At 53.1% G+C, this 17,315-nt stretch overlaps 1 protein-coding gene and 2 long non-coding RNA genes across 18 annotated transcripts in view; 2 read left to right on the forward strand and 1 right to left on the reverse strand.

The window, feature by feature from the left end:
* XG (Xg glycoprotein (Xg blood group)) overlaps nucleotides 1-16,363 on the forward strand; it is a 35,897-nt gene extending 19,534 nt beyond the window's left edge. For 4 of the 16 annotated variants that reach the window (XM_045471444.1, XM_045471442.1, XM_045471429.1 and 1 more), the window contains 7 exons: nucleotides 1,683-1,745; nucleotides 4,930-4,992; nucleotides 5,998-6,060; nucleotides 8,714-8,764; nucleotides 10,644-10,685; nucleotides 12,101-12,136; nucleotides 13,247-13,358. In XM_045471444.1, coding sequence (XP_045327400.1) covers nucleotides 1,683-1,745; nucleotides 4,930-4,992; nucleotides 5,998-6,060; nucleotides 8,714-8,764; nucleotides 10,644-10,685; nucleotides 12,101-12,136; nucleotides 13,247-13,258 — 330 coding nt within the window. In that variant the 3' untranslated portion in view covers nucleotides 13,259-13,358. Of the gene's footprint in view, nucleotides 1-1,682; nucleotides 1,746-4,929; nucleotides 4,993-5,997; nucleotides 6,061-8,713; nucleotides 8,765-10,643; nucleotides 10,686-12,100; nucleotides 12,137-13,246; nucleotides 13,364-14,719 lie in introns of those variants that run through there. The other 12 variants (XM_045471434.1, XM_045471441.1, XM_045471445.1 and 9 more) reach the window with 9 other exon arrangements.
* LOC123594602 lies at nucleotides 3,959-4,444 on the forward strand. Its single transcript, XR_006710797.1, has 2 exons — nucleotides 3,959-4,025; nucleotides 4,088-4,444. It is a non-coding gene; the product is annotated as an uncharacterized LOC123594602 (long non-coding RNA).
* On the reverse strand, nucleotides 13,010-14,785 carry LOC123594599. Its single transcript, XR_006710794.1, has 3 exons — nucleotides 14,718-14,785; nucleotides 13,195-13,377; nucleotides 13,010-13,120 (listed from the first exon to the last, which is right to left on the reverse strand). It is a non-coding gene; the product is annotated as an uncharacterized LOC123594599 (long non-coding RNA).
* Nucleotides 16,364-17,315: the final 952 nt, after the last annotated feature.

A 17,315-nucleotide genomic window follows, 5' to 3' on the forward strand; every position in this document is an offset into this window, starting at 1 on the left:
AAAATTAAGTAAAAGGAAATATTGACGGTGGATGGATGGGTGGGTGGATGGATGGAGAGATGGAGGTATGGATGGATGGATGGATAGATAGATGGATGGGCGAATGAGTGGATGGGTGGATGGATGGGTGGACTGACGGGTGGGTGGGTGGATGGATGGACAGGTGGGTGGATAGATGGACAGGTGGATGGGTGGGTGGGTGGATGGATGTGTGGTTGGATGGGTGGGTGGGCAGATGAGTGGTTGGGTGGATGGGTGGGTAGGTGGATGGATGGATGGATGGATGGATGGGTAGATGGATGGACAGGTGAATGGGTGGGTGGGAAGATGGATGGATGGATGGATGGATGTTGGGTGGATGGATGGACAGGTGAATGGGTGGGTGGGTGGATAGATAGATGGAGTGATGGATGGATGGATGTATAAATGGATGGATAGATGGATAGGTGGATGGATGGGTGGGTGGGCAGATGAGTGGATGGGTGGATGGGTGGATGGGTAGATGGATGGACAGGTGAATGGGTGGGTGGATAGATGGATGGATGGATGGATAGATAGATATGATGGATGGATGGATGGATTGACAAACACAGGATTCATGTATCAATGGATGGATGGATGGATAGATAGATAGATAGGCAGATGAGTGGATGGGTGGATGGGCGGGTGGGTGGATGGAAGGATGGATGGACGGTGGGCAGATGGATGGATGGATGGATGGGTTGATGGATGGATGGATGGTTGGACTGATGGGTGTGTGGGTGGATTGATGGACAAGTGGATTGGTGGGTGGGTGTATGGATAGATGGATGGATGGATAGATGGATGGATAGATAGATAGATAGATAGATAGATAGATGGATAACTGAATAAGTGGATGGATAGGGGGGTGGGCAGATGAGTGGATGGGTGGATGGGTGGGTGGATGGATGGACAGGTGGATGGGTGGGTGAGTGGATGGATAGATGGATGGATGGATGGATGGATAGATAGGTGGATAAGTGGATGGATAGGTGGGTGGGCAGATGAGTGGATGGGTGGGTGGATGGATGGATGGATGGATGGACAGACGAGTGGGTAGATTGATGGACAAGTGGATTAGTTGGTGGGTGCATGGATAGATGCATGGATGGATGGATGGGTGGATGGATAGATAGATAGATAGATGGATAGGTGGATAGGTGGATGGATGGGTGGGTGGGCAGATGAGTAGATGGTTGGGTGGGTGGGTGGGTGGATGGGTGGACGGGTGGATCGATGGGCAGATGAGAGAAGGATGGATGGATGGATAGATTGATAGGTGGATTGACGGGTGGATGGATGGGTGGATGGACGAGTGGATGGATGGGTGGATGGGTGGATGGGTGGATGGATGGATGGATAGATGGATAGGTGGATGGATGGGTGGACGGGTGGACGGATGGATGGATGGGTGGATGAGTGGTTAGAGAGTGTGTGTGTGTGCACCCATGTGGGGTTTTCCTTGAAGTTCTAGTTTTGACATTTTTACACCCAGAGGCTCAGGGATTTCTGTGGTCCATGATCATCTGTGACACCGCGGGCAGTAGATGTGAGTGCAATATCGAGGCGTCTGTCGCGGTGTTGACGCTCCTGTTCTACAACCTGCTGTGAACAGAAGGCCACTTTTCTCTGCTAAGAGGGCACTGTCATTTTCCCTGCAGATATCTACCCCAGACCGAAGCCCCCGTATCACCCACAGCCAGGCATGCCCGACAACAGTGGAGGTAAGTCTTGTCCCCCTCCAGACTCCTCTCCACCCTGCTTGGATGAAGCCTGCCGTGTCTCCCCTGCGGGTCTTCCTCCAGCCGCCTCTGAAGTAGGGAACGGCTCTCCCTGCAGGAAACCGAGTCTCACCCGTAAGCAGGGGGGAGCTGGCAGGGTGAACCCACAGCACGCATTTTATTTCCCGTTCCTCCGACCGCTGCAAAGTAGGGTCTGCTTGGCGGATAGTGAACATTATTGAAATGCATTTTTAATGAGGCTGAGGACGTTTCCTTTTTCGCTTGTTTCCACGGTTCCCAATTCTGTCCCGTAAAAAAGCCCACGTGGGGTGTGCTGTGTACTGTACATCATTTATCCTCGGTGTGTGCCTGGGTTCAAAGGCTTGGCAGACAATGTTCCCATAGATTTCTTTAAAAAAAAAAAGTTAAAAACAAAACAAAACAAAAACAAAAAAAAAGTTAACTGAAAGGAAACATTGACGGACAAAGTCAGTAAAGTCCTTAGCAATTCAAAAGCGCTGAAAACGTAAAACCAGACTGGGTTAGGGCCGCGTGAAGCAGGGCTAAGTCAAAGGCTTCCAGAAGCAGTCCCGGAATCCCATTCTGGCGCTGAGATGCATGAAAATTCATCTCCTCGAGGAGGGGCCGCCCAGCATCAGGACCAGGGTCCAAGGAAGCCGATACCTAATTGAAAATCAACAGTAGCATCCACGGCCATGGTTAATGGTGCTTTTGTCACCATGCACCCTCACCTTTTAAAACTTTCTGTCCAGCATTAACACCTCCAAGTAAGTGCCTGAGCCTTTCCTCCTCCTGGAAGTCACTTTTTTTAAATTTTTAAAAATGTTTTTATTTAGTTTTGAGAGATAGAGACAGAGCGTGAGTGGGGGAAGGGCAGAGAGAGAGGGAGACACAGAATCCGAAGCAGGTTCCGGGCTCCGAGCGGTCAGCATGGAGCCCGACACAGGGCTTGAACCGAGGAACGGTGAGATCATGACCTGAGCCGAAGTTGGACGCTGAACCGACTGAGCCACCCAGGCGCCCCGGAAATTACTTTGAAAGTCTTGTTCCACGAGGAATCCACGGGAGTCCCTCACAGGAAGTGTTTCTTGCTCCCGGTGTTGGGGAAATGGGGGTTAAATGTATATGATGAATCAGCAGGACGGGGTGACTCAGTCCCTGGGGAAGTGAGGGGCGAGGCCCAGCGTGGGAGGGGACCCTCTGTGACTCAGGGGCGCCAGCTGCCGATGCCATCTGGGAGCAGTTTTCACGCTTTGCTTAAACTCAACGCACACACGAAACCAAGAGGGCAGGGGAGGTTGCTGAGAAGGTGATTAGGGCAACCGGCCCCCCGAAGTCCCCTGCTTGGCCCCTGCCTCGCCCCGGGGCTCCTGGATGTGTCCCTTGAGAAGGAAGACGCATCGTTGACAGCGGCCCTGAAAAGTCCCTTGGGTGTGGGGCGTTCCGGAACGTTCTGTTCCAAAAGGCAGATGGTCACAGATGAGCCACGTTGAGAAAGGGCCTCCAGATGGAACGCTGTGGGGTTTTCTGCCAGGGGCCACCTGCTGTGACGTGTGGCTGCTGGGCGATTTATCGGGGGCCCCGATGCAGCGCGAATGAGCTCTGGATCCTTTAGGACGAATACGGGCCCCCCCCCCCGAGCTCGGTGGTGGGGTCTCTGACACACGGACGTAGGAGAACCTCAGATTCTCCCCTGCACACACCTGCTCCGTGAGGACACTCCTTCTGGGCGTCCCCGTGAGCTCCTGGTGTTTACACCTGCCCTTTCCAGAACCTCCGGCTTCCATTTGTGCGTTGAATCCCTAACCTTCAGGACCTCCCAATGGGACTCTAGTTACATATGGGGTCTTTGGGGAGGTAAATGGGTCCAGATGAGGTTCTTAGGGTGGGTCCTGGGAGCATAACACCGGTGTCCTTCAAAGAAGAGATCAGGACACGGACACGCCCGGAGAGACGGCCACGTGAGGACACGGGGAGAAATGGTGTCTACATGCCAAGGAGGGAGGCCTCAGGAGGAACCAGCCTCAGCCCTGCCTGGATCTCAGCCTCCCAGCCTCCGTCCCGCCTGGATCTCAGACCCCCAGCCTCCACCCCTCCTGGATCTCAGACCCCCAGCTTCCAGTCCTCCTGGATCTCAGACTCCCAGCCTCAGTCCCACCTGGATTGAGCCTCCCAGCCTCCAGTCCTGCCTGGATCTCAACCTCCCAGGCTCGGCCCCACCTCGATCTCAGACCCCTAGCCTCGGCCCTGCCTGGATCTCAGGTTCTAGGCCTCAGTCCTACCTGGACCTCAGACTCCCAGCCTCGGCCCCTCCTGGATTTCAGACCCCCCAGTCTTGGCCCTGCCTGGATCTCAGCCCCCTAGGCTCAGCCCTGCTTGGATCTCATACTCCCAACCTCAGCCGTGCCTGGATCTCAGACCCCCCAGCCTCAGCACTGCCTGGACCTCAGCCTCCCAGTTTCAGCCCTGCCCGGGCCTCAGACTCCTGGCCTCGGCCCTGCCTGGACCTCAGACCCCCAGCCTCAGCCCTTCCTGGATCTTACCCTCTCAGCTTGCAGGACCAGGAGGGGATACATGTGTCTTGCTTCAGCCGGCCTCGTTTGTGGTATTTGTTGTGGCCACGGTATGAAATCGATAACGGAAGCTTTGCCTTCAGGGAAATTGCTTCCAACCCTAAACAAGGCCGTTTCTACAGTTTTGCATCTCGAAGTTCCCCTTTCGAAAAACCTTGTGCTTAGGCGATCGGTTTCCCTGGGAGGCTGGGGGTGAAGTTCCGAACCACGCGGAGGTCTCAGGGTCGGATGCCCCCCCCCCCCGGGGCAGACCTGCATGATGTGGGGGAAATACACCGAATGTGCCCCACCCTGGGAGGGCGCCCCGTTTGCAAGGCGGCTCCCAGAAGCGTTTTGTGCAGGCTTGTTCCCCAGATACTCGGGGAGGGGGGGTCCCCCAGGAGGCGATGCGGTAGTTGAGCTGGCCGGGAGCGAGGGACAGGTCACCCCAAGGAGGGCACGCGTCCCTGCTGCGGCCACTGGCTCTCCGGAGAGACCACTGAGGTCTCGGTGGCAGGCTCGGCGTGTGGGGCTATGCTTCCTCGGTTGTGCGGCTGGCCGATGGCCGAAAGGCGTCATTACTTTCCTGCAATGGCGGCGTTGTGTTCCGACAGGCATCTACCCCCGGCCGAGGCCACCCCCGCGCCCCCAGCCCGGAGGTTCCGACAGCGGTGGAGGTAAGCGCACGGAGACGCGGTTCAGAAGCCCTCGGGGTGCACGGGGTGTGGTCTTTACTCACGCCTGGAATTGTCCCCTTGGTGGTGCGATGCCAATGCTTCCGAAAGATCCAGACGGCCTTTTACGAGGTCCACCCCTGAATCCCTCACCTGCGCCCCCCGTGCTGCCCCCTAAATCTCGGGTCGCGGGGTGCAGTGTCCTCCAAGATGTTGGTAAGGGCTCATGACGGAAGCTGTTCTCTGCTCACACGTGTTTCGGGAGATGCCCCTTTAAGCAAAATCAGTGAGATGGCATGAGCCCTCCAGGGCGGGAAAGCCCTTTCCCGGGGTCCCCAGTGCTCGGGGCAGCGTCGCTGAGGGAGAAGTTCTTGCAGAAAGAAATCAGAGAAGCCTCTACAGGCCTTTTCCATGTCATCGTTTTAGCAAATTGAGAACTTACTATGTGCTTGCACCAAGGAAGTCTGATGTGTTTAATTGAGCACTTCCTGTGTGCCTGCAGGGAGGACTTTGAATGCGGTTAGTTGAGCACTCTGTATGGGCCAAGCCTGGTGCTGGGCATGGGGGTTCGCTGGCCATCGCCGGAATGTGGCCCCCTGCAGCGTGCTAGGGGGCAAAAACAAATGGATGGATATGTGTGGGAGGCGTGGGGTCCGACGAAGCGGCTGAGGCAGGAAGCATAGCCTGTGTTGAGTGCAGAGGGCATGTGCAAAGGTCCTGGGGTTGGGTGTCTTCCTCTCCGTTTTGAGTCTCCCTTGAACTCTCAGATCAGACGGGTCCGTCCCACCAACTGCCCTTCCCGGGCTTCTGGGTCCCCCCCCCCCCCGCCCCCCGCGCTCTCCCCGCAGGAATGATGGCATCCCACCCACAGTTTGGTTCCGGCGCCCTCGCGTCCTGGAAAGGGTCCGCCCCGCTCTCCGTAAGCTGCCCGCGTCGGGTCACACGGGCTGGGTTTACAGGGGGCTGTCTGCGCGGGGTTTGAGGAGTGCTCTGTGCTGCACCCTGCAGGTTACTTTGGGAACAGGGACCAGGATGACGGCCGCTACCCGCCCAGGCCCAGGCCGCCCGCAGGTACGCCCATGGCTTCTCTCACTTGACTGGGGGGAGGCCGCGGGTCCCGCCTGGGTGCAAGCTGCGCCCCGCCAACATGGGGTGCGGGGCGTCCCCTCCGATGCCGCAGTGCAGTGGGCCTCACACCCGTGACGCTCTGGAGGCGCAGGTTGCGGGCGAGACTGGAAACGGGGCAGATTCCCCTGGAAGGTGGTGGTGGCGTGTGTACGCACGTGTGCGCGAGCGTGTGCCCGAATGGACCTGTGTGTGCGCATACCTTTACGGCCTCTGCTCGGACGTGTGCATACGGGCCTTTATGCATACACTTCCATACGTCCACGTATCCACGTACCGCTGTGTGTGCAGGGCTTTATGTACGCACATCTCTCCAAATCTGCATGTATGCACACGTCCCTTTATGTAAATACACACGTCTGGATACATAAATCCCTGTATCTTTCCTTACATATATATCCCTTTATGTATATTTACATATACACCTCTGGATACATAAGTCCCTGTATCTGTCTTTACGTATCTATCCCTTTATGTATATTTACATATACACTTCTAGATACATAAATTTCTGTAACTTTGTTTACATATATATCCCTTCATGTATATTTACATATACACCTCTGGATACATAACTCCCTGTATCTTTCTTTATGTATATATTCCTTTATATATATTTACATGTACATCTTTATATACATAAGTCCCTGTGTATCTTTGTTTATGTATACGCTCCTCTATATGTGTATGTACATATTTTGATATATTTATACTTATGTATATATCGTGTTACATATGTTTACATAAACACGTTTATATATGAATATATCTTTATATATCTTTATGTATATGTACCTTTATATACATATGCACATATTTGTATGTCTTTATCATATATCCGTTTTTATATATTTATATATACACATTTATATGTGTATGTACATATGTATACATCTCTGCATATACACCTTTTATTTTTTTTAATTTTTTTTTTCAACGTTTATTTATTTTTGGGACAGAGAGAGACAGAGCATGAACGGGGGAGGGGCAGAGAGTATACACCTTTTATAAATACATACGTGTTTATATACAGTGTGTATACATACCTTTATATATGTGTTTCCATATATCTTTATATTTATATATATTTGTATGTGCATGATTATAGATAGACTTTATATCACTACTTTTGTACATATCTTTATACATGTGTATAGATGCATTTTTATATATGTATATACATACCTTTATATATGGACATATACACAGCTTTATATGTCTGTGTATGTATTCTGAGTGTATATATACTGTTATATTTTATATATATTTTTATATATAGTTATTTGTATATCTCTATGCATACTTATATACCTTTATACATACATATGTATAATTTATCTGTGTGTATCGTTATATATGTAGTTTTAGATAAATATATCTTTATTTGTGTATATGTATATTTATCTGTAGGTATATTTTTATATATAGTTACTTGTATATCTGTATGTATACTTATATACCTTTATACATACATATGTATACTTTTATATGTGTGTCATTATATAAGTAGTTTCAGATATGTATATTTGTGTGTATATCTATGTGTGTGTATTTATCCACACACACACCCTCACACACATACGCATACACACGTGCACAGAAAGCTTTCACGCAGTGTTTTCTGTGTGACTGGAAAGTGACCCCCTTCACAGGCATTTTCATACGTGAATAAAAGCACACGCCCTCCGCGAGACAGACGGGTGCTGTGTCCGCCAGGGGGTAACGTATGAGGCTCTCGTGCACGGCTGTGAGGTTTCTGCTGTGTCGAGTCCTGCGAGTGTCCAGAAGAGGTACGTGAGGACTTCTCCCCGATACCTTGCGGAGGGGCCTCTTTGTCATCTGGACGACCAGGATGCACACACGCATCTTTTCTGCAATGTTGGAACGCCAGCAACAAATAACTTTGACTCGTTATTGCAGTAATGATCACACGATAATAATGGGTAGCCTTTGGTACAGAGCATTGATGGTGGGGACCGCCTTCCCAGGCTTCCTTCTCAGAACGGTGACCCTGTGTCTGGGTCTCTGGTCCTGCTCAGATGTCTCTGCAGGACAGGGATGGATGCACCTGCATTTATGTGCTGCCATCAGGATACATACGTGCTCTCTGAAGGCACAGACCTTTTTCTTTTTTGTTAATTTTTCAAATGTTTATTTTTGAGAAAGAGAGAGAGAGAGTGTGTGTGTGTGAGCAGGGTAGGGACAGAGAGACAGGGAGACACAAAGTCTGAACCATGCTCCAGGCTCCAGGCTCCAAGCTGTCAGCCCAGAGCCTGACGTGGGGCTCGAACCCACAAACCGGGAGATCATGACCTGAGCCGAAGTCCAATATTTAACCGCCTGAGCCCCGTCAGGCACCCCGCACCGAGCTTTCTGTGGGGGTGCCTGCCTGGGCATGAATTTTCCTACAGAAAGCTGTGACTTTGGGGGCACCCTTGGATGTGCCCTCACGGCCCCTGCTCTTGGCTGCCGTATGGGGCTCCCTTTGGGGTGACTCCTGGGCATGGCTTGGTGCCGTCACCAGCGACCCAAGCAGACGCCTGCTGCAACCCTGTGCGTCCCAGCAGGGCGCAGCTGAAATCTGCCTTCTGTCCCACAGCTGGCGGTGGTGGCTACTATCCCAACAATGACGGCCACGGAAACGCCTATGGTACGTCCAGCACTTGGGCCCCCCGGAGGGCGAGGGCGGTGGGAGGGGGTGTCGTATTTCCAGGGCTCCTGTTTGCATCCCCACAACAATTTCTTCCTGCGGTCTTGGGTGTTGGCTCTGTGCTGGTGTGCGGGGTTTGGAGCCCTGTCTGCACCGACCCTCTGGCTGGCCTGCCTCCTGCCCTCCAGGGACCCAGGTGTGCACGCAGGTAGTGAGAAACAGAGCAGCTGACACTAGGGGAACAGCAGCCGGTGAATGGGTGTGTGGGAGGATCTTTGTTATGCGGCGCAGCGGCTGACCATTGCAAACAGAAAGCACTCTGGGCGGGCAGATCCTGGCAGGAAGGGAAGGAAGTCTCCACAGCAGGAAGTAACGGGGGTCTTGTCTACACTGAGTGTATCTCAAAGTAAGTGGGCGATCTTGAAGCTCTCAGCCGTTGTCTGCTTCTGTGAGGGAAGACTGACGACAAAATGTCATGCTGGGAAAAGAAAACGCTACGGATTGTTTTTTCCTTTTTTTTTTATTGGAGACACAATGCACGTAAACATTGTATTCATTCTATGTATATAAAGTAACAGTTCCCTATTGGAGACTTGTTCCAAAATTATTGGGACTGTAAGTCCGCTGGTCCCGCATCGCATCGCTTCGGGATGCATAGTTACAAATTTTACTTATTTTTTTTATTCCGAAATGAGAACCTTTAAGATTTACTTCCTTAGTGACTTAAATAATTTAATGCTTACTTATTTTTGAGAGAGAGCATGAGTGGGAGAGAGGCAGCAAGGGACAGAGACAGGGGAGTGGAAGCAGGGTCCGCGGTGACACCAGAGAGCTGGACACGGGGCTCGAACCCACGAACCGTGAGATCACGACCTGAGCCCAAGTCGGAGGCTGAACCGACTGAGCCACCCAGGCGCCCCCTTCCCTTAGCAATTTTGAGATGTGATACATTCGCATTCTGATGTGATACAGGGTCGTTAATCAGGGTCCCCGTTCTGCCCATGGCGTCCCAGGGCTTATAAATGCAGACTTGTCCCTCTGATTTGGTCGACCCGTCAGTCAATTTACGGGTCAAAGGCAAAGCGGGAATTTACTTTTCTCTTTGCCATTGGTTACGGGCTTTCAGCATCAGAACTGAATGGAGTCGCGGTCTGGTGGGTTGCGACTGATATGGGTGCATTTGCAAGGCGTCGGGGTCCTGTTGGAGATGTGGTCCGCGAATCTCCGCAGCCTTGGGATGAGGAAATAATAGTTTACAGCCCGTTTTACAAAGTAAAGGTGACAGGGACAGACATCCGTCACCCCATAGATGTCCCTGTCCCCATAACGCAATGGGAAATTGTCGGCCAAAAGCAGATGCCATTTTTAAGAAATTGTTTTTAATGTTTGTTTATTTTTGAGACAAAGAGACAGAGCATGAGCGGGGGCAGGGGCAGAAAGAGAGGGAGGCACAGAATCTGAAGCAGGTTCCAGGCTCCGAGCTGTCAGCACAGAGCCCGACGTGGGGCTTGAACTCACGAGCTGTGAGATCATGACCTGAGCCGAAGTCGCATGCTCAACCGACTGAGCCATCCAAGTGCCCTGAAAAGAAACTTTTTTTCTTTAAAACTTGGCAATCATCATCACATGGGGCCCCTGATCCTCTGGGGTGAGGGGTTCCGAGCCCCGTGAGCCGAAGGCCGTGCAGTGTGGCCTCAGCTTCCAGTCCCCTGCGGTCAGAGGCCACGCCGTGGGGACGGTGCACCTTCGGTTGCCCGGGGAGGGCGGCCTCGACATCTCCCCAGCCTCACGCGGCATCTTGGGTCGGGTGTGCTGCTGTTCTCGGTGTGGCCCCGGAAACTTCTGGGGTTCCAGTTCACGTGCTCTTTCTGTCCTGCAGGAGGAGGGCGTTCTAGACCCAACTCTTACGGAAATAATTATGGTAAAGGGATTGTTTCGTTCGCGCCGCGCGAGGACGGGCTGTCCTCGGGGAGAACTAACACCGACTGCACGCTGGCAGGGGGCGGGTCGCATTGTGTCCTGTGTGGACACCAGGTCACCAGCTGGGTCTAACTCGTGTGCTTTTCTCGTCAGCGAAGTTGTTTCCCTTCCTTGGAAGGAAGTGAGCCCTGCTTACAGTTCGTAATGTGTCTGTGTGTGTACGTGCATGTGTGTCTGCGTTAGTGTGCAGTGCGCGTGTGCAAGTGTTTCTTGCACATGTGTGGCCGTGTGTGTGTGTGTGGAGGTGTGTGTGCACGTGTTTGGTGTTTGTGTGGGCTTGTGCATGTGTGGTGTGTGTGTGTATGTGGGCATGTGCCCATGGGTGGGCATGTGCCCATGTGTGGAGGTGTGAGTGCACACGTGTGTAGATGGGCGTGTACATGTGTGGAGGCGTGTGTATGTGTGGTGTGCGTGTACGTGTGTGGAGGTGTGAGTGCACACGTGTGTAGATGGGCGTGTACATGTGTGGAGGTGTGCGTGTGCACGTGTGTGGAGGTGTGTGCACATGTGTAGGTGTGTGGGCATGTACATATGCGGAGGCGTGCACGTGTGTGCATGTACATGTGTGGAGGTGTGCATGTGCACGTGTGTGGAGGTGTGTGCACGTGTGTAGGCATGTGTGGGGGTGTGTACATGTGTGTAGGTGTGCACGTGTGTGTCCATGTGTGGAGGTGGGCGTGTGCACGTGTGTAGGCCTGTGTGTGGGCGTGTACACGTGCAGAGGCATGAATGTGTGTGCGTGTACATGCGTGGAGGTGTTCGTGTGCACGTGTATGGAGGTGTGTGCACATGTGTAGGTGCGTGTGTGGGCGTGTACATATGCGGAGGCGTGCACGTGTGTATACATGTGTGGAGGTGTGCGTGTGCACGTGTGTGGAGGTGTGTGCACGTGTGTAGGCATGTGTGTGGGTGTGTACATGTGTGCAGGCGTGCACGTGTGTGTCCATGTGTGGACGTGGGTGTGTGCACGTGTGTAGGTCTGTGTGTGGGCGTGTACACGTGCGGAGGCATGCACGTGTGTGTGCTTGTGCGTGCATACATCGGTTCGTGTGTGCACATGCATGAATGTGAGTGGGAGCTCACATCTGTTGCACATGTGTGCATGGGCACGTACCCCGACCCCTGACACGCAACCTGCACCCCCGTGTGTCTCCACCGCGGCCTGCCCCCCCTCACCATGTCGTGTGGCATGCACACCTGCTCCCCCTGTGGGTGTCCCTGCCTCCCTGGGAGCGGGAGGCTCCCCGCGATGGGGGCCTGTCGTGTGCTGCGCTTGGACCCGCGAGCCCAGCGCCCGGGGCTGGACGCGCCTCGGAACACACTTATGACCGGGTGCCCTTCCCCTTCCCCTTCCAGGCGGAGACGGATACTCCACATATGGCAACCAGCAAGGTAACGGGTCGGGGCCACGCCCCGCGTCTTTAATAAAAACACGCTCTCACGGGGCGCGCGAGGCCCGCGTGGTCCCCGCCTCTGGTCTTTGACGGAGCACCTGCCGTCTTCACGTTGGGAAGGAAGGTCCTGAACAGCCCTGTGTGCCTTCCGGGGGCGGTCAGCGCCCCGGGGGCTCAGGGAAGGAGAAAGGAGGGCGCGTGCCAGGTGGCCAGAAGCCCGGTGGCCGCAAGGGCACGGTGGGGATCGTGGGCCTGTGTCGGTGCCACCGAGGGCTGTCCTTTGCTGAACGCACAGCTCGGGAGGCAGAGAAGGAGAACAGGAAGGAGGGCACGGGCGCTGTGCCCTCGTGAAGCCCCCAGAGCACGGCCGGCCACAGGGCAGGGGTGCGGTCCAGGGGACCGACGAACATCCGGCCCAGACACACGGCTGCACGGAATGTATGGGGTCCCGCGGCAAGACGGGGGGACGATGGCAGGCTGGGGTGGGGTCCGGGCACGCGAGGCTTCCCTGCGGTGACGATATCCAAGCCAAGGTGCCATGGGGGCCAAGGATCCCTGCCTACGACCCGCCAGGGGCTCGACCCCGCCTGACACAAGACGCAGGGGGTCGGTGTCCACACAGGCAACGACTTCTCTTTCCAAGTGTTGACTTTGGTCACGCGAGGTCCTGCACGGGAGAAACCAAAGCTGTGTGGTAACCTTCCCTTGAAGGCGTCAGCCTGTGGGGTGTGAATGAGTCCAGACCTGTGGCTGTCAGGACACGTTTTGGTTGAAGAAAAAAAAAATATTTTCTTTGGCCTGCGTAAACATTCGACTTGGAAAATGGTACAAACCTGTCAAATTCAACAGGCAGATGAAAAACCAATCAAATGCCTCTCACAGGCACTGTTCTATCTTGAACGTCCTGCACGGGGAAGACGTGCTTACTGATGTCCACGCGGGGTAGGCGCAGAACCCTTTCCTCTAGCTCCTCGTTCGGATTCTATGTATTTTTTTTGTCTGGAGTTAAGGGCGGGGAGGGCGGGATGTGACAATGTGGAGGCATTTAATACCAACGGCTTTCTCGTGGGGTGTTTTCTCAGAACCTCTCGGTCTCTCCACCCGGCAGGTAACACGATAGCGAAAATCGTGTCGCCCATCGTGTCCGTGTTGGTGGTCATGCTGGTGGGTGCTGCCACGGGGTGGTTCCAGCGAAACAGGAGGAGAAATTGTTTCAGGACAACAGGCAAGTGTCTCGAGCTGGAAAGCTCCTTCTGGAGCCTGTCACTCAGCAGGGCTGTTTCTGGTGATGGCCAGCCTAGCACCCTGGCATGAGGACACGGTTTTCACTTGGGATGTTTGCGAGGGACACATGGGGACTTGGGAGAAGCCAGCACACGTGGTTTTCTGGTCCCACTTTGGGTACAGGCTCCTGGGTTTGGAGAATCACGCGCCCGGCTGGTGGCGGTCCTTGGGGAGCAGAGGTGTCAGTGAAGGGCCCTGAGGACATCTCTGCGGGGAGGGTCCTGGGACAGACACGGGGGCCTCTGATGTGGAAACAGCAGCTGCGAGTTTAAGCGACAGTGTCTTGAGTTTGGGTCCCGAGAGCCCCCTGCGTCTGACGGGGTCTGGGATTTGCAGGGAGTGTCTGCCCTCCCCTCCTTCCTGTCCCTAAGGTCGCTGTGAAAAGCAGCCTTGGAGAAGAGATGTCAAAACCCCAAAGCCTGCCCGGGGCCTCCCCCTGCTGGCGGATGCAGGCTATTGACCAAACGCAGGCTGGGACCAGCCAGCCTGCGTCTCCGCTGTCCCCGGGTCCCCCCAGAAAGTCCGGCGGGGGTGGGGGCGGGAGAGGGGGACCGAGTCCATGAACAACGTGTGGGCGTTGGAGAAGCAGGAGTGTAAAGCCAAATTGGGTTTTATTTTATTTTATTTTTTTTCATTTTTTAAAATGTTTATTTATTTTTGAAAGAGACAAAGACAGACAGAGACAGAGTGTAGGTGGCCGAGGGGCAGAGATAGAGGGAGACACAGCATCCCAAGCAGGCTCCAGGCTCTGGGCCATCAGCACAGAGCCCGACGCGGGGCTGGAACCCACGAACCGTGAGATCGTGACCTGAGCCCAAGTCAGACGCTTAACCTTCTGTTCACACTAGGGACCTCAGACAGGCAAGGGTGCACACGATGTGGTGAACTGGCCCCTTCTAGGTGGGATGCGGTGCAGTGCACAACCTCGTGAACTGTATGTGTGCCGCAGCTCCACAGGCAGCCTAGCACAGCTTGTGGGGACACGGTTATCGGGTCGGGCTGCCACTTACGGGGTGACAGACATCCTTTACAGTGGGTTGTTTGAGCGCGATTCACATTTATTTTGTAAACTAGAAGGAATGAAAGCCCCCGCATCAGAGACTTTGAAGGTTAAGGAAACCACATCCCTAAAAAAATATTAGCTGTGACCAAAAAGATAGAGTGGCTGGTTCGTTGAGGGTGTTCAAAGCCCTCAAGAGCGGAAAGCATAAAAAGGACGGTAATCCTTGAAAATCAAGCCACAGAGGAGTTTTCTTGTCCCTGGCGGTGACACTGTGTTCCCCGTCTTCCCTCACAGAACCAGAGCACGTGTGATGGCTTCAGGATCCCGCGGTTGCTTTGAGAGAAGCTCAGTGTAGACGAGGTCCCCGTGTATCACTCCCGTGACAGCTCCTTCCATTGTGGATGTCATCGCCACCCTAAAGCGTCTCTGTCTGGAGGGGACTGACCGCCTGACAAACAATTTTTGAGCCGCCGGACGGGGGAGGGGGGTGTTTATAAAGATAAGTTAGCCAAGCCTTGGGTCCTAAGAAGACGGTCTGACCTGCACGTTCGGTGACTCCTCTGACCAGATTGCGAGGCTGTGGTGGGTTCCCCAGAACTACCTCACGGTGGAGGATGCACACATTGTCCCAAAGTACAACGGGGGTGCAAAGGCATAAGGGGTCTCGGGCTGGGGGGTGCTGTCTCCTTCTGGGGGGTTCGGGGGACCCTCCGAGGGTTTCCAGCGGGCTCTGGGGAGAAACCTGATCCATGGGAAGTCTTCCTCAAGGAGCCAGCATCCCCCTTTCCAGCTGGAACAGCAGGATTCCCGCTGCTCAGTGCTGGCCGTGACCATGTAACCCTTATTAGCACACAGTAAGGCTGGCATTTCCAGTTGCCAGTGCATACACTCCCTGATGTGCAAGACATCGTGGGCAATCTGTGCAGACTTTTTCTCTTTTTTTCCTGCGAAATCTTAGGATTTCGGTATTTTGGGAAGGGAGAAAATTGGGGCTGGCAGTCATGATTTGTGCCTGTTGAGTCTTCCCGTATTATTTTTCATGTGATAGTCTGTAGGCAACCGTGTTGAAGGCAATGGCATCCTTTTCCTTGGTTTCTACTTTTTTCCGCCCCTTTTTACTGGAGCAGAAAATTCTAAGTCCTCAGGCATCTAAAAAGCATACTAGGTATTTGCTTCTATTTTAGCGACATTTTAGGGGAAGCTGGGAAAAAGGAAGGATTTGGGCTCATTGATAGAGTTTCATTCAACTAACATAAATGCTTCTAGGACTTTCGGAGTTTGCCCTAAATATCAGCACTGAACATAAAGACAGTTACTGCAATCCGGAACTCATCAGGAGGGCCCAGGAAAGTCCTAAATTGTTGTATGCACCGTGCTCATGGGTATGGACTGGGAAGTAGGTCTCCAGGGAGGACTTGAATGCAGAAAGACCTAGAAATACCTCCCCAAATAGAAAAGGGAATTTACAGCTAACGCTCTTGATGTGATGTGATTCATATGTGATTGGAGCACTTTCAAGATGGCCGTGGTTCCCGTCTGGTTGCTATCGGGATGGGAATGTCCTCCGACGTTTCTCCAGTGTCCCCATCGAGTGACAAAGCCTCGTGGCCCCAACACTCTTTCTGTACTCTTTTCTGTGGGTTTCGGTAGGAGTTTATTTTGACTCTTGATAAAAAGTATGCGTGTGTGTGGACAGACAGACACATTCACGCCATCACAGACACTTCTGGACGGAATGGAAGCATTCATAACGACATACATCCATCGGTTTCCTGTAACTGCCATAAGTACATTTTTATCATGTAAAAGAAATGTAAAAAAAAAAATAAATGTAAAAGGAGAAAAGAATCAACCCCAGGTTGATGGCTGTCTTCTTTGTTTCCCACCGACGTTGATGAAACAGCACTGGAAAATAAAAATCATAAAGCATCGAGTAAATCCCGTCCTGGGCCTGGTGGTGTGTCCATTGGGTGTGTGTTCTGTCTGAGATGGTCTCCGCTCCATCCCGGGGGAGCTGGCAGGTATCTGAGGGCTGGGTGGCCTTCCTTCACCCCTCCCCCCAGAAACACATTTTCAGGTTGGCACCATTTGGAATAAGACGGATTATGGGGCGCCTGGGTGGCTCAGTCGTTAAGCATCCAACTTCCGCTCAGGACGTGATCTCGCGGTGGGTGAGTTGGAGCCCCGCATTGGGCTCTGTGCTGACAGCTCCGAGCCTGGAGCCTGCTTCACATTCTGTGTCTCCCCTCTCTCCACCCCCTCCCCTGCTCACGCTCTGTGTCTCTCTGTCTCTTAATAATAAACGTTAAAAAAATAAAAATAGATAAAAAATAAAAAATATATAAATTAATTTAAAAAATAAAAAATAAAGGGGCGCCTGGGTGGCGCAGTCGGTTAGGCGTCCGACTTCAGCCAGGTCACGATCTCACGGTCCGTGAGTTCGAGCCCCGCGTCAGGCTCTGGGCTGATGGCTCAGAGCCTGGAGCCTGTTTCCAATTCTGTGTCTCCCTCTCTCTCTGCCCCTCCCCCATTCATGCTCTGTCTCTCTCTGTCCCAAAAATAATAAATAAACGTTGAAAAAAATTAAAAAAAAAATAAATTTAAAAAATTAAAAAAAAAAAGGAGAAGAGGGGAACCGGAAGTTGGTGAGTCTGCAACAGCCCCTCCCGTATAATGTTCACAGGGAGCGAGGCCCTGCCCTGCCTGGATCTCAGACTTCTTGCCTCCAGAGCTGAGAGAGAGAATCAACGTGTGTTGTTGTTTCAGCTGCTGGGTGTGTGGGACTCTGTTGTGGCGGCCCTGAGAAACTCACGCACAGGTCACGACATGTTGCGTCCATATGTGTGACTTCCTGTGCACCTTGCAGGCAGCCTGCACGACCTCTCTGGGC

This window comes from Leopardus geoffroyi, chromosome X (genome assembly GCF_018350155.1).
Source record: "Leopardus geoffroyi isolate Oge1 chromosome X, O.geoffroyi_Oge1_pat1.0, whole genome shotgun sequence".
Taxonomy (NCBI): Eukaryota; Metazoa; Chordata; class Mammalia; order Carnivora; family Felidae; genus Leopardus; species Leopardus geoffroyi.